This window comes from Plecotus auritus (assembly GCF_963455305.1).
Source record: "Plecotus auritus genome assembly, chromosome: 5".
In the NCBI taxonomy this organism is placed as follows: Eukaryota; Metazoa; Chordata; class Mammalia; order Chiroptera; family Vespertilionidae; genus Plecotus; species Plecotus auritus.
In genome coordinates this window covers 122,106,703-122,121,427 of record NC_137776.1, presented here as the reverse complement: position 1 = coordinate 122,121,427, position 14,725 = coordinate 122,106,703, and the positions used below count along the sequence as shown (strand labels likewise).

Here is a 14,725-nt window from a genome sequence, read left to right as displayed (position 1 = left end):
AGGTCCTAGCCCTTTCATTTAACATTTTGGGGCTTCAAAAAAAAAATGAGATGAAATGAGAGAGGTGAGCAAGATAATGTCCAGATACTCACTCAGCTGTAAAATTTTATACGACTAAACATTTCACCTTTTGAGGATAGGACCATGACATTCTAGGAAAGACCAAATACTTCTAGAAGGGTATATATTTCCTTTGAATTTAGAATAATGCATGGATAAGAAGTGAGCCTCTTTCTAGCAGAGTCTTTCCTAAGAATTACCTTCATTCGTTTTTAACCTTAAGATAAGCAGATGACCAGGCTAACTTAAAATACAGTCCTGTTGGCAAATACAAGGAAATTCCTTAGTAGCAGAAGCACGGGGATCTTTTTTTTTTTTTTTTTAACATGGTCTACTGTAAAGGAAACCAAACATTCCACTACATTCAGAATTTCCTTCTCTCTATTGTTGTTGGAAATGAGACCTCACGGGAAAACTCCAGCTCAGAGACCTAGGAGTAAGTAGGTCAGTAGATGGCACTCCTCGCCAACTCAGATACAGGGCTGGGCAAAGACGATTTCAGGCAAGAGAAAGAAACAGTGCCTGCCCTACCTGCCTGCCCTTGTGCATTTTAAAACTAAATTTTGTTCCCATATCCCACCCTGCCCACTCCATCCCCAACTTATAGCACCCCAGGGGTCAAAGGGACTGAGAAACTCTGTATTTGCAATGGAACATTGCTCACTAGGCTTAGAGTTCTACCACCTCCTCTTCAAAGCAGAACACACACAGGACATTGCGAGGCCCCTCAGTCCCACACTGCACATTCCGTAAGTGCGACAGCACAGAAGGCCAAACTACATTGAAATCCTAGTTTCTTTCTTCTGAAGCTGCAGTGGCAGGAACAAAAGCTCCGGGTGTCAGTGATCCGCCTCAAGTTACGGAGTGGCGGCCCAGAGAGGCCTCCGTTAATCTTCCTCCTTTGATCTCTCCCTGCTCCAAAATAAACAGCTTTGTCAAAACCCCATTCTGAGAGAGCTGAGCCATGCTGTAGACAATTGTTTTATTTATGATCATTTCTTATCTTTGAGGAAATGACTCCAGAATATAAAAGTACAGCACCTTGTCTTCCACGAGCTTATTTCAAACCAGTTTAACTGGATAGACTCTTTAATTTCATTCAACGTGCCTTGCAGGCGCATAGGTGATTTATGATATTCTGAATATTAACTCAGGTCCCATGGATCACTTCCTTCCTTCAAGGCCCCTCTCTCCTCCTGCCCATCCATACTGTCAGCCAAAAAGGATCTGGAATTTTGATTTTGCTTGAAATTCACATAAGGAAGGTTGAAGTAAAAAGCAAACAAACAAACAAAACCACACACATACACACAAAACCATCTCCGGTTCGAATAGCACAGCATTTGCTATGATTCCCTATGAAGCTGTACTGAGGGAAACAGCCACCCAGACTTCGGAGAGCGTCATCTTTATACACAGGGCTGTGTCTGAAAATAGAACTCTGATTAGTTGCACTTCTATCCTTAATCTGAGGATACGGTTTGAGAATTAAAATTTCAGGATTATTATTTTTTCTGTATCCCTTTGTGAGGATTGACAACTCAATTATTCAGCAGATGGATTCTCTGCTGATAGGGCATTCATGTTAATGATCTCTAGTTGCTCCTAACAATACTCGGGTTAATTACTTGCTTTGTTGACATGTGGCTGTCTCTCTGTCCACTTTTTTCCCCCAATAGTTAGAAAATGTTTGACTCAATTAGCACTTTCCTTCTTCCTTCTTCCTCCGGCCCTGGGAGATTTTGAGGAAAGGTAAGGAAAACTCAGGTTGCCTGGTAATTAACAGAAACCCGAGAGGTCATTATCAATGTGCAGAGAACAGTGAAGGGGCATGAAAGAAGGAAACTGAGTCTTCCTATTTCAGTTAGGCCTTCCCAGTACGTTTCTGTTTATTTTATTTGATGTGAAACCTCAGTTAATCACTCCCCCCACACTCAAATATAGAGCTGAAAAGACATTCCAGGTGAAATTTACAGACTTTTAGATTTTTAAAAACTGTTTACTATTTCACTTCTGAGGCCTGAGGAATTAAGGAAGATGAGTAAGAAGACTACAAGGTTTTTAGGAAGTTCTAGAACACTGATTTAAAGGCATAGCATCACACCTGGCCCACTGCAGGTGATTTGAGGGGTTAAGAAACAATATTACACCGAGATTTAAAAAGCTTTTCTTGCTCTCAGCTCCAAGAGATAGCTCCAAGGAGGGAAGCGCTCTTGCGGTATGTGTATTTTCTAGCCCCGACTAGCGAAAAGTGAAAGCATATGGACTTTCTTATTATGCTTATAAGCCCATGGAGAAAGTGACATATAACTGAGTATTCCTGACAGATTGATGATTCACATGTGTGAAGCTACATTTGTTGAATAAACATATGCCAAGGAGCCAGTGGTATGCTGTTTAATTGGATAAAGTAATTTTTACCCTCTCTAGATAAATGATTCTATTCATTTTTGTTCTTGTTTTGCTAGACAGGTTGAAAAAAAAGCAGCAGTCTGATGAAGAATTCAGACTTTTCCCTGAAGCCAGGCTCAGCTCACGGCTGCCCATCCAGGTAGGGTGTATGGGCAGCTATTAGATTTGAAAGGCAAGAGAGGGGCTTGTTGGAGCTGCACTTACTTAGCAAGCACAGACTTAACCCTGACTGGGAAAGATGCTGAAGGGGCCTCCTGAGGCAGGAAAGCAACCTGAATGCTCTTCGCTCCTGGCACTGCCTCTGCTGCCTGTGAAGGAGCCTAAGTCTACTACACCACACATGGGAGCTAAGTAAGGTTAAACTGCATATAGAAATATATTCCGGGTTCAAATTCTACTGTTTTGTCAGCTCATGCTGAAGCACAAATTTACAAATTTACAAAAGAATTCCAAGTTATCCAGTTAGCCAACTGGTTAGTGATGAAGGCTATACTTGCGGTGCTGGGCAGCCAAGTCAGAGGCAAAAGCTGGCTGGTCCCTGGACATGGCTGGCACTGGAGATGGGGAAGTGCGTGAACTTTCAGGAGTTAGGATACAAATAAGAACGCACTAACTCCTTGACAGCCAGTCTGTAACAGATGACGAGGTAGGGCTTGCACTCATATGGTGGACACAAAGAAGCAGCAGTTGGTGAGGTAAAGATCACTTATATTATTCCTACTTAATCATGAGGACTTTAAGATGTAGAGAAACAGTATAAATGAGGAATTTTACATTTTAGGAGATCTTTGCTTATGCTTCACACAAAAGTTAAAAAGAAAAAGTCTTTAGCTAGAAAATGACATTTTCCTAACAAAACAGAGATCGAAATTCAAGGGCAAGGCCATTTAAAATTGTAGGACACCTGTGAAACAGAATAATCTTAGGAAAATGCAGCTCTTTCATTTTCAAATTAATAATATTCATACGGTAACTTGAATTAACAATTATTGGAGAGGTCACTGAGAATCTAAACAAAGAGACAAGAATAAGCTTCGGTAATGAGAGTTATCAACTCAATGCACAATGAGGCTTTTACAATATTCATGATTTTTTAAAAAATAGTTTATATTAGTAAGCACTTAAAATATCCCAATCCTAATCACTTAAGAAAAGCTCTTCATCGTGACTTTCAAAAGTCCTGCCTAGACCTTATCCAAACAGCTATATTCTGAGTAAACTATCAAATTAATAAGCTTTCCTTTAGCTCGATTGTCACAAGGATAATGACCATTATTTACTGTGTACTTTATTAACAATCCCCTACACGCCCAAGTAGTGGTCCTCTTTTCCTGGATAAGCACAGAGAGGCATAGCACCTAGAGTAACAAACTCTGCCATCAAACTGAGTGCCAGGTAGTTATGGGTACTACCTCGTGCTCTTCACATGTATTATTTCTCATCCTCCTAATAAGCAGCAAGGTAGGTATTAACATCCCCATGTACAGATGAGAAATACAAGGATCCGCAGTTAAAGTTAATTTCCCACCCGTAAATTACTGTCAAATAGTAAAAGAACCACGCTTTATATTAGTCCCACAGGTCCTAGCTTCCTAATTCATTAAGTCGCTTACTTACTGTTAAGGGGGGGAAAATACATAGAAATCAAGAGTATATAGAAATCAAGAGTAAATGGGCAACATTTTTGTCACCACTCCTTTCCTTCTTGAATCTAATTAACCCATTGAATGGAACATGCTTTTCGTGACAACAGAAGTTTATATAAACCCTAACTGCATGTTTATTTCTAAGGTTGTACATTACCATTTATTTGAGATCAAGAGGAACTTTGTTTACAATGAAGGGGTAAAAAGTTTTGTGTGCTTTGTAAAATGGTCACATGTTAGTCTTGAACAGTGCAAACCCGGCGATTTACCTGGTTGTTGTTGGTTTTTAATAAGGGTGGCGGGGGTTCGTGATGTAGGGGCGAAGAAGCAGAACTGCTTTCACTATCGCTGCCATCGCTTAAGCTAACTCTGAAAAGAAACAGAGAAGTCATATGCATCATTACAGACGAAAATCTATGGAAACAGTGCAGAGAGTGAAGTATGTAAACACTCTGTGCCTTGAAAATGTGCTTTAATTTCTAAAACCACTACCCATATCGACGCTTATTTTGTATCTGGAACTGTGTTGTGTGTTAACCTGCTATTTTTCATGTAATGATCCCTATTTCACAGATGAGAAAACTGAGACTAGGAGAGACCAGGTCACTCACTTAGGGTCACAGAAGTAAAAGTGGTTCCTTTAGGACTCAAACCCAAGCAATGTAACCCAAAGCCACTAAATTTAGCCGCCTCATTTATTTATTTATCTCCCTGCTCCACCTCCACCCACCTACTACCATCAAGCATGTCACCCAAGCTTGCAGAAGGTCAACTAAATTGCACAGTTTGTAAGTTACTACCTTTTAGTCCCCTTTCCCCCTGCCTCTTTGCTACAGGTAAAAATTTTACAAATATAGCTAAAATACAGATTTCAGGAGTGAAAGCAACTGCTAAAAAGAATATGGACAACAGCCTTGCATGACTGACAGCTCAGGAGACATCTGAGGATGGGTTGTGTGAAGCTTCTCATGCTAGAACCATGGCCACTCATTTCTACTGTGTCCTTAGGCCTGACCACTGAAACAATTCATTGGGAATATACTAGAGCAGTATATAGAATGTGGAATTATAAGTGATATGAATTGCCATCTGATAATGTGGAATTATGCTTTAGAAAAATACAATGGTATCTTTCAACAACTAAAGACAGTAAAAGTATCATCCACTTCCCTATTTTTTTCTTTTCAGAACACAGCAAAATTCTCTTCTAGCCAAAGTAGGAGGCATTTCTTTATTCTACTCTGCTGACTGCATGTCCTCCTTCAGAAATGCCCTTCCGTGTTTGCTCCCTCTCTTCCGTGATGCAGTAACCTAATGTAATATTCTTCTCAGAAACACAAAACGCTTTAGAAATCTGGATGGTTTTCCTCTCCCTCTGAATAGGCAATCACATTCTAGCTCTATAATATATTCAGATAGACAAGATACAAGATAGGAAATGAAAAGGATACTGGGACACCCTTTTAGCAAAAACGAATAGAACTTGTTTTTCTTAACTAAATTACACTAATGAAGTGTTCAGTTGAAGCGCTGCTTTAAAATGCTCCTTGACTGAAGTGGAAGGCTGAGTAGTTAAACTGATTATGCAGTTGAGACTTCACAAGTGCAGTGAAGATCAAATGTTACGCTGGCGCTGCTGTGCTAACGGCACGTGTCGGGCAGGGAGAAAAGAAGAGCGCCTCCTGCAATGTGCCTGGCATCGGACAGCTCACAAATATGTCCGATCTGACCCACACTGACTCAGGGGATGGGACGCCAAGCGGGTGGGCAACAGCTAATCAAGAGTATCTGGATCTTCTCAATAACAATAACTTGGGTAATTGTCTAAATAGGTCAAGCATTTTTCATCAGCTAAAACTGAGAGCAGCCAGTGGTCAGGATTTTTTTTTAATATTTTTTAAATATATTTTATTGATTTTTTTACAGAGAGGAAGGAAGAGTGATAGATAGTCAGAAACATCGATGAGAGAGAAACATCGATCAGCTGCCTCTTGCACACCTCCTACTGGGGATGTGCCCGCAACCAAGTTACATGCCCCCGACCGGAATCGAACCTGGGACCTTTCAGTCCGCAGGCTGACGCTCTATTTACTGAGCCAAACCGGTTTTGGCCAGTGGTCAGGATTTTGATTGTTATACACTCCTCACCTCCAAGTTTCAGTCCATTTTTAGGTCTTTTTGCCCTAGCAGTTGTCCTTCGTGTCAAATTAAAGACTTCTGAAGGGGAATGATATAAGGCTATGGCCATACGGCTCCTTGTTTTCTCCTGTTTAAAATGAACACAGCCCTAGACAGTATGGCTCAGTGAATAGAGTGTTGGCCTGCCGACTGAAGGGTTTAATGCTGGTCAAGGGCACATGCTGGGTTGTGGGTTCGATGCTTAGTAGGGAGCGTGCATGAGGCAGCCAATCAATGATTCTTATTGTTGCTGTTTCTATCTCTCCCTCTCTCTTCTTCTCTGAAATCAATAAAAATGTATCTAAAAATAAAATGAATACAGACAGGTGAATTTGGGAGACAAGGTAGGGAAAGAAGTATTGAGGGATCTGATAGGAATACATGCTGAGGAGCCTCTTCTAAAAGGACACTCAGAAATTACCATTTGGAAAACATGGTCTGTCCGGTTTGGGCTCAGATCACATTACTTTCAGCAATTTTAGAGCCTTCTAAATCGTAATGAATAATGGGGAAAGATTTATTGCAATATATTAAAAATGTAATTGGATTTTAAGTTCAAGTACATTCATTTTTTTATACTCAAAACACATTAAAGTAAGCATGCCTATTTGTTTTCCTCATGATAAAGAAATAAAATCCTCAAGGCAATTTCAAGCTGACTATTAATTATAAGTGACATGAATTACCATCTTATAATGTGGAATTATACCTCACAGCATTAAAGCTACTTAAGGAACCTAATTGTCAGCACACTTAAAAGGAATTTATTTTCTGGAAAACACACAGGTGATCCTCATTTTAATTAGGTCACACACATAATTCACTGACACCAATTATGTATTTCTAACTGCAAACAGCAAACACATTTCCTCAAATTCTGAGACTACCTACAGCAATGGATCTATACAAACTCTTCAAATTAAAACAAGAGTTTAGTTCAGCAATCAGGCCTTCCACCTTGGCATATACTTTCAAGAACAAGGACTTCTAGCCTGGCCAGTGTGGCTCAGTGGTTGAGTGTGACCTCCTATGAACCAGGAGGTCACGGTGCAATTCCAGGTCGGGCACATGCCCTGGTTGCCGCCTTGATCACCAGTGGAGGCATGCAGGAGGCAGCCAATCAATGATTCTCTCTCATTATTGATGTGTCCATCTCTCTCTCCCTTTCTCTTCCTCTCTGAAATCAATGTGTGTGTGTGTGTGTGTGTGTGTGTGTGTGTGTACTTAAAGGGACATCTAAAAGGACATTTTCCCTATAACATTTTTAAAGGAAAAACCTCTCCCTTCTGATAAAAGGGATAAACGGTTCCCTGTAGAGGTGAGTGCAAGCATGCCAAAGTGCCCCAAGTTAAAACAAATGTGACCATTTACTGCCACTGTTTTGGTGTTTCACACCTTGACTGTGGTTTCACTAGTCGGTATAGTAAAAAGGTTTAATTCTATTGCAGGAAACCTGTTTCCTTTCAAGACACTCACCTGCGACTTCGGCTGCCTCCTCTATTTACAGGTCTCTCCATTTCGGAGTCATTGTCATTATCCTCTGCCTCATCTGATTCCTCCTCATTGTCGTCAGAATGCAGATCTTTCATTATAGACCTTAAAGGACCTGAGTAATGATAGAGAACCACAGGAAATCAAACATACTACTTCAAACACACTTAGCCATATTAAACACACCAGCACTGAACACTGGTTAAAAAGAACCATCACTATATATATTTATACAATTTACAAGACAAATTTAGTTGTTTCTGGAATGAAACCCCTGCCAAAACACTATTGTTTTCATCACAGATGCCCTACATGTTCACTAGAAAAACTCTATTTCCTAGGAATGTTTTTCTATGTACTTTCCTCCCCCCCCACAAAAAAAAAATCCCCTAAAAAGAAACAGAAAGATCTATTAGTAAATTGAATGTTTTGTTAGGTTAATCCATGTATTGAAAAGTTGAGACTAATAAATCACCGTGGTTGCGTGGTTGTAACTTGTTCTTGGCAATGCTGCCTTTGTGTGGTAGTTTTTGATCTATTAAGGTTTAGCTGTTCCTTTTATTTCAAGGTCAATTTCAGGTCAAGCAAGCATTTCAGTCAAGTTCAGATTATAAAGTATTTCAATTCCAGGGTGTAATGTCCTATCTCTGATCTTCATATTGATCTTGGACACAAGGTCTAGTTACAACAATTTTGTGCAGCCAATTTTTAATCTAACTTTTAAAGAAATTCCTGGCAAAATACCAGCATATATTTACATAATAAAACTACGTAATAAATCAGGTGCCCAGAAAATTCAAGAGAGTATCTAGTATTAGACTGAAGAAAAAAAAATCAAGTCGTAACTCATTTTATTCTAGAATAGAACAAAACCAAAACCAAAAAAGAAGAAGAAGAAACACACAGAAAAACTCGTTAGTGTGGCTTATTTTCACTTTACTACCCTACATGTAATGAACACACGATAGATACTTTTAATCTTAACTGAAGAGATTGTAAAGAGAGGCACTTCCATTCTGGATTAGGCAAGTCCTAAAGCCTAATCAAATACAAATATCTGAGCTACCACTAACTCAGTTCTAAAATAAGTCCTGACTCCACAATCTCACATTCTTCAAAGCCCAAAGTTCTCTGCTTTTGTGCTGGGCTTATACCTTTGGAAGTCAGTAGAACAAGAAGTCTGAATAGGCCCAGTGACCAGTGTCTTTTACTTTTTCCTGGAAGCTTAGCCTTAGCCCAAACACATACAACAATTTAATCCCTTTCAAAACACACAAGGCCATCAGGAATTCAGTGTGGTCAATGGAAAAGGCAATGTACAACATGATGCTTAAAAACAAATGATTCCTCGATATGACTTCCCTTTTCATGTTTAAATTTTTTTAAAAAAGGACCCCATACACAAAAGTGAAAAATGTATGTAATGTTCTGTTTTAAATTTCTTTTAAAAATGTCTTAACATTTAAATTTCTGAGTTTGAATAGCAAAACTATATGTAGGGTGTCCCAAAAATGTATACACACTTTGAATAATTGTAAAGGCAGTGTTTATTTCAATACATTTCATTTTCAAAATGTAATAGAATTTATAGACATAGTGTGTATATATTTTGGGGGACACCGTGTGTGTGTGTGTGTGTGTGTGTGTGTGTGTGTTACTCAACAAATTAGCACTTGCCTAAGAAAAAGGTTTATTAATCTGTAGAAAAATAAACAAGTTAAAATGAAAGATGTCCAGGAGGGAGAGTAAAAAGCGCTTTCTCTATGTCAAAGCCTTCAAGTCCAGCTTTTGCTATCACATTTCCGCTGGGAACTCCCTGGAATGGGCTGTGTCTATAATCCTTTTGTAAAATGGGACTCTGATGGCAGGGACTGGAGAAAGGGGAATTTCTGGAGGCTGGCCTCATACATCAGAACAATACTCAAGTGCATTCCTAGGGGAAATAAATACGACTACATAAAAGCCAAGTTATCATTCAAATAATAAAACAGTAGAAAATAGGCCATAAATCAACTCATTAAGATGTTTTATGAGAAAAATGTCTCTTGTTTGCTTGGGAGATGCTGATACCTTGTTGCCTCGTCTGGGACGGCGTGAAGCTGGAGCTGGAGCTGGAACTGGAACTGGCAGGACTGGGCTGTTCAGACTTTAAAAAAGAGAAAGGCATCATCAATATATTTATGGGACACTACATATCTAGTATTGAAAATAATATTGTTGCTCAAAAATATTGTGTTCTGCAAAAACAGCCCAACGCTGCACAAGAAAAGTGACAACACATTGCATTGTATGTCAAATACATTAACCCAGGAGAATCAGGTGTCCTTTCATTTTGACCACCATATTTTACTAGATGCAGCAACAAGAATATAAACTCCAGGATAAAGAGAGAAACACCTGGACATTACATGAGGAAAGAACCTGGCTTCGATTTCACTCCCATGTTTACTACTATCCAGATCTCTTTCTAAAAGATACCCTTTCTGCAATGTTTGATTGACTCATCTGGTTAAAACATAGTGGTAATGAGGCCAAGGTCATTAGTTCAATCACATTATGAGCCAGTTAATTTCACTCTGGTCCAAGGCCATGACCCAAGCCTAACCCCATTCATCCACAGTTCACAAACGGAGGCCAATGTTCACAAGGAGACCTGGCCAAGTCCCACCAATGAGTCAGGGGGGAAATGTTGCCACTACTTAAGAAAAGAAAACAACCCTTTAATTCCACACAGCCTATTGATGCAGGGAAAGGGCACCAAACACAAACCTCATTCTTTCACTCTTAGTGAATTCTCCTCATCCTTCAATATCAGAACAAGGGCCTCATCCTCCTTGATCCACCCAATTAACTCAGTTCTCTTCTTTCTCCACCCCCACTGAAAATACGGACCATTTCTGTGCTCATCAGATATGCTGCAGCATTATGCTACTTCTGATGTGTGTCATTTCTCTCCAGTAGATTGCCAGCACTTGAAAAATTTGGGGTGGGGGTTTTGTCCTGTGCTTCTTCTTAACCCCTCATACTCAGCATAATGTATTGCATATAGCAAGCACTCTGTATCTGTGACTGAAAGCAGCATATGCCAGTGAGGATGGGAAGAGCAAATACATGTTCAGAATTATGCAAAGAAACTGATCATACCATCAACACATTTAAAGCCAAATTTAAGGCCAAATTTATCTTAGAATAACTTAATAAGGTTGATAAATTTGGTTGTGTGGGCTATTTATATCCTATTTCTAATGTTCTCAGTCTCAACTTCATACTCAGGTTATTTAAGAAATATTGGAGGTCTTCTCATGTACAAGAGACATCTTTTTACTTTGCTCAATAGGTGCCCAAGTTTATCAATGCCATATGGAAGACAAATTAAGAGCACAATCAGAAGCCATTAAATGAGGATGAAAATCTCAGTTCTGTTTATATGGCAATTTCTCACCACTGATTTTTCTCATCTCCCCTCCCGGCACTGAACCCCCACCCCCTCAGCTCCAAGCAACACCAAGCTCACAGACCGGGACACAAGGAAGCACTTTCAGGCATTCCTAACGCACACTTCACATCCTCGGGCTGGATGGGAAAACAGGTGTCAGCAATCTACCACTCACTCTGCAGGAAAAGAGCCAGACAGGATCTCTAATGAGCAGCAGGCGGCCCACCAACCCTTCACCATGGCAAGATTTACTTGATATTTGCAGTACAATGTCCTGCGCGTTGCTGTTTGCGGCCCACAGAGAAGCACTGGTTTACAACTACACAGGCCTGTGCGAGGCACCCTTCATTTCTGTCGAGTGGCCCTTCCACTGTGAGGCATCACGGAGAGTTACACAACTGAAAGGGCGTCCAGTTAGCGTTCATGTGCAATGGCCAGCTGCAAAACATTTCTCCCTCGGTCTGCACAGCACTCCCTTTCCTCACCAAGCTGCTCTTTTCAGCCATGAAAAGTGTCTGCAAATGGTATTATTTTTTTGATAGCTCTGGAAACCATTTGGGCGCCAAGAAAGAGGTTTCCTTCAAGTGAGGGGAGAGAGCCGATTCCCCATCCTGTCTGAACAGCACACGTTGCACTGGACTTAAAGGAGCCGTTCTACCAGAGCTGTGGGCTAGGAGTGACACTAATGAGGACAGCAAGAGAGGATGGTGGCCATCTCTCCAACTACCCCACGCTAAACTTGAACCATCTGTCTCCAGCATCATGGCCATGCCAGAACCAAACCTGCAGGCAGCCTTCTTTTAGCTTCTTAACCATCAACAAGGTTAATAATTTCACAGTTGCTATAACCATTAGAAAACTGACAAAGAGTAAAAAACATAATACGACAGGGGGAAAAAGGCTTTTTAAATTCAACATTTTCCATTAACATTCTGCCTCATCCACAAAGCATTTGAGGAGGTTTATAGCAGAAGACACATTTTAAACAATGAGACTATTAAAGTAGAAAGCTTAATACCACAGAAGTGGATAGAGAAGGATAAAACGTTGACTGGTAAACAGCAAATGTCCTGGAAGCTTTTTGCAACCAGAATAAGGACTCATGAAATTTTGGAGCTGAGGAGACCTTTGATGGAAGAAGTGATTCTCTTCCATGGGCACTGAATCATCTGCCAGACTTGTTAGCCTGCAGAACCCCACCCCAGAGCTTCATTTAAAAGTCTGAGATGGGGGTGAGAACCCGGAGTTCTTACAAGTTCCCAGGTGATGCTGATGCTGCTGTTCTGTGGACCAAGCAGACTTGAGAGAATACTGATCAAGGACCTAGAGATTCATAGCCATGAATATGAATCAGGTGGAGGGATTCTGTACATCAAGAGATTCTGACTCAATAGGTTTGGTGTGGGGGTCCAGGCATGTTTATATTTTAAAAGCTTAAAAATGATATGAAAAATCCATATTGAACACCGTTCATACTAGGTTAATCACAAATTTTTTTCTAAAGGCAAAACAAAATGTTTTTGAATATATCTTCAATTTAACATGGCATAAAAGAAAAAAAGCACCATGAGAAAAATTGGAAACATTGATTTATCCAGAGATAGCATCCCTGCATACTCTTCAAAGCGTTTTGCAAGAAAGCACCTTGACAGAATACAGCTAACACTCAACAAAAACGTTTATAAAGCATGTACAAGCATGTCCTGGTGGATAGACTTCAAACTAGCCTGAGAGACCAGGAGAGAATTCAACAAGATGTTAACTGCTCAAAAAAGCCATTCTGCTACTAGATGGGGCTGACACAGTCTTACATTTGATCAGTCCAACAAAACAGAGCTGTAGCTCACGTACATCTGTATTTTATTTTGTAAAAATCAGATTTACCCTCCAAAAACACAAATTCAGGATGATTATATAAACTAGGAAAGGTTATTGGCTTTACAAAATCCTATATAATAAAAGCCTAATATGCAAATTGTCCCCTCGACCGAGAGTTTGACCAGGAGTTCGACCGCTCGCTATGATGTGCGCTGACCACCAGGGGGTGGTGCAGAACATGGTGGGCGTCAGCGACACTGTGCTGGCAGCAGGCAGCAGTGGAGGCACTGCCAGCCCCAATGGGCCCCAACAAGAGCTGGACCGTGGTGGGATGGTGGAGCAGGTAATTGGTGGCACCAGGCCAAGGCAGGTGCGAGTGGGGCCCGAATGCCCCACCGATCACCCTGCAGATGGTGACCAGCAGTGGTGGTGGGGGTGGGGCCACTGCCCGGCTCCCAGATGCTGAGGGAGTCAGGTGGGGGGCCTGATGACTCAGGCGGACAGGGGCACATGAGGGCCCGGGGACCCAGGTGCTGCCCAGGGCCCAGAGGTCAGCTGGGACCTGCTCTTCCACACTAGGCGCTCGCACTTCGATCGCCGGCCAGGCCTAGGGACCACACCTGTGCACAAATTTCGTACACATGGCCTCTAGTATTCACATAAACAGGGCTAGATTAAGATCTTCATAGGCCCTCCAGATTGAAAAGATGATGGTACCCGCATTTCCCTGTGTGTATGTGCCAAAACCGAAGTGTGGGGAATTTCAACGAGGTTCTGATTTTTCCCCTAATTTGATACATGCTTTTGGAATATCAAAATTCTCCCCACTAAAAAAAATGTTTTGTATCTTCTTGCTGATACCCTAAAGCATATGCACAGCTGACCTTCCGAGTAATCAAACACTAGGCATGAAGTTTCTTGAGTGGTGTGTGCCCAAGTGATAAAAGTATAGGCTTAAGGATTTCAAATTCTATAGCTTGCTGGTATGTTTTTGGGAAGACTGTTCATATAGAAGTGTTACATTGATATTATAAAGTAAAAGTCCTAGCCCACTGCTGTTATAATAACTAATCCACCTTTGGTTGCTACTATTATTTACAATAGATCCAACTCCTCTGTGGCCTAAACCAAGATAAATCTTTACTACCAAAACAATGGGCCTACCAAGATTTGCAATGCAATCTTCAACATTAAGTGGCTATGCAAAATCATTTTGTAATGGATTTTCTACGGAGGATTACTTTTGTCCAACACAAGTAAGAAAAACCACATGTTTACAACTCCTAAAAGTTAAGTGCTTCAAAGAGAACACCTGTCAAGGTAGGTCACACGAGAAGGCGTGTAAAAAGCATGTTCCAAACACTGAAAGCAGACTTCCTCCTTAGGTAATCAGAAGATAAAACTTGTTTCATCTTGTCTAATAAGCAACTATATTTATAAACACAATTCCAACTTGATCTTTAAACCAATCAAAATTAAAAAGGGGAGGAGGAGAGAATAATATACACCTTTCATCAGGGGAAAGAGGAGACTACAGTATAACAAGTAAAACAGAAATTACTTTAGACACATTGCTCCATTTCTTTCATAAAATTTATACCTAGTTTAGGGAAAAATACAATAAAGTTTATCTTTTCTTTGCACAAATATCCAGAGAGACTGTGTTAAGTAAGAGTACTACTCA

The 14,725-nt window shown here is 40.5% G+C and overlaps 1 protein-coding gene across 4 annotated transcripts in view; it reads right to left on the bottom strand.

The window, feature by feature from the left end:
* Positions 1-14,725, bottom strand: part of MLLT3 (MLLT3 super elongation complex subunit) — a 268,703-nt gene that overhangs the window by 11,773 nt on the left and 242,205 nt on the right. For all 4 annotated transcript variants that reach the window (XM_080668721.1, XM_080668724.1, XM_080668722.1 and 1 more), the window contains 3 exons: positions 9,858-9,933; positions 7,773-7,902; positions 4,388-4,487 (listed from right to left, as the gene is read on the bottom strand). In XM_080668721.1, coding sequence (XP_080524847.1) covers positions 4,388-4,487; positions 7,773-7,902; positions 9,858-9,933 — 306 coding nt within the window. The remainder of the gene's footprint in view (positions 1-4,387; positions 4,488-7,772; positions 7,903-9,857; positions 9,934-14,725) is intronic.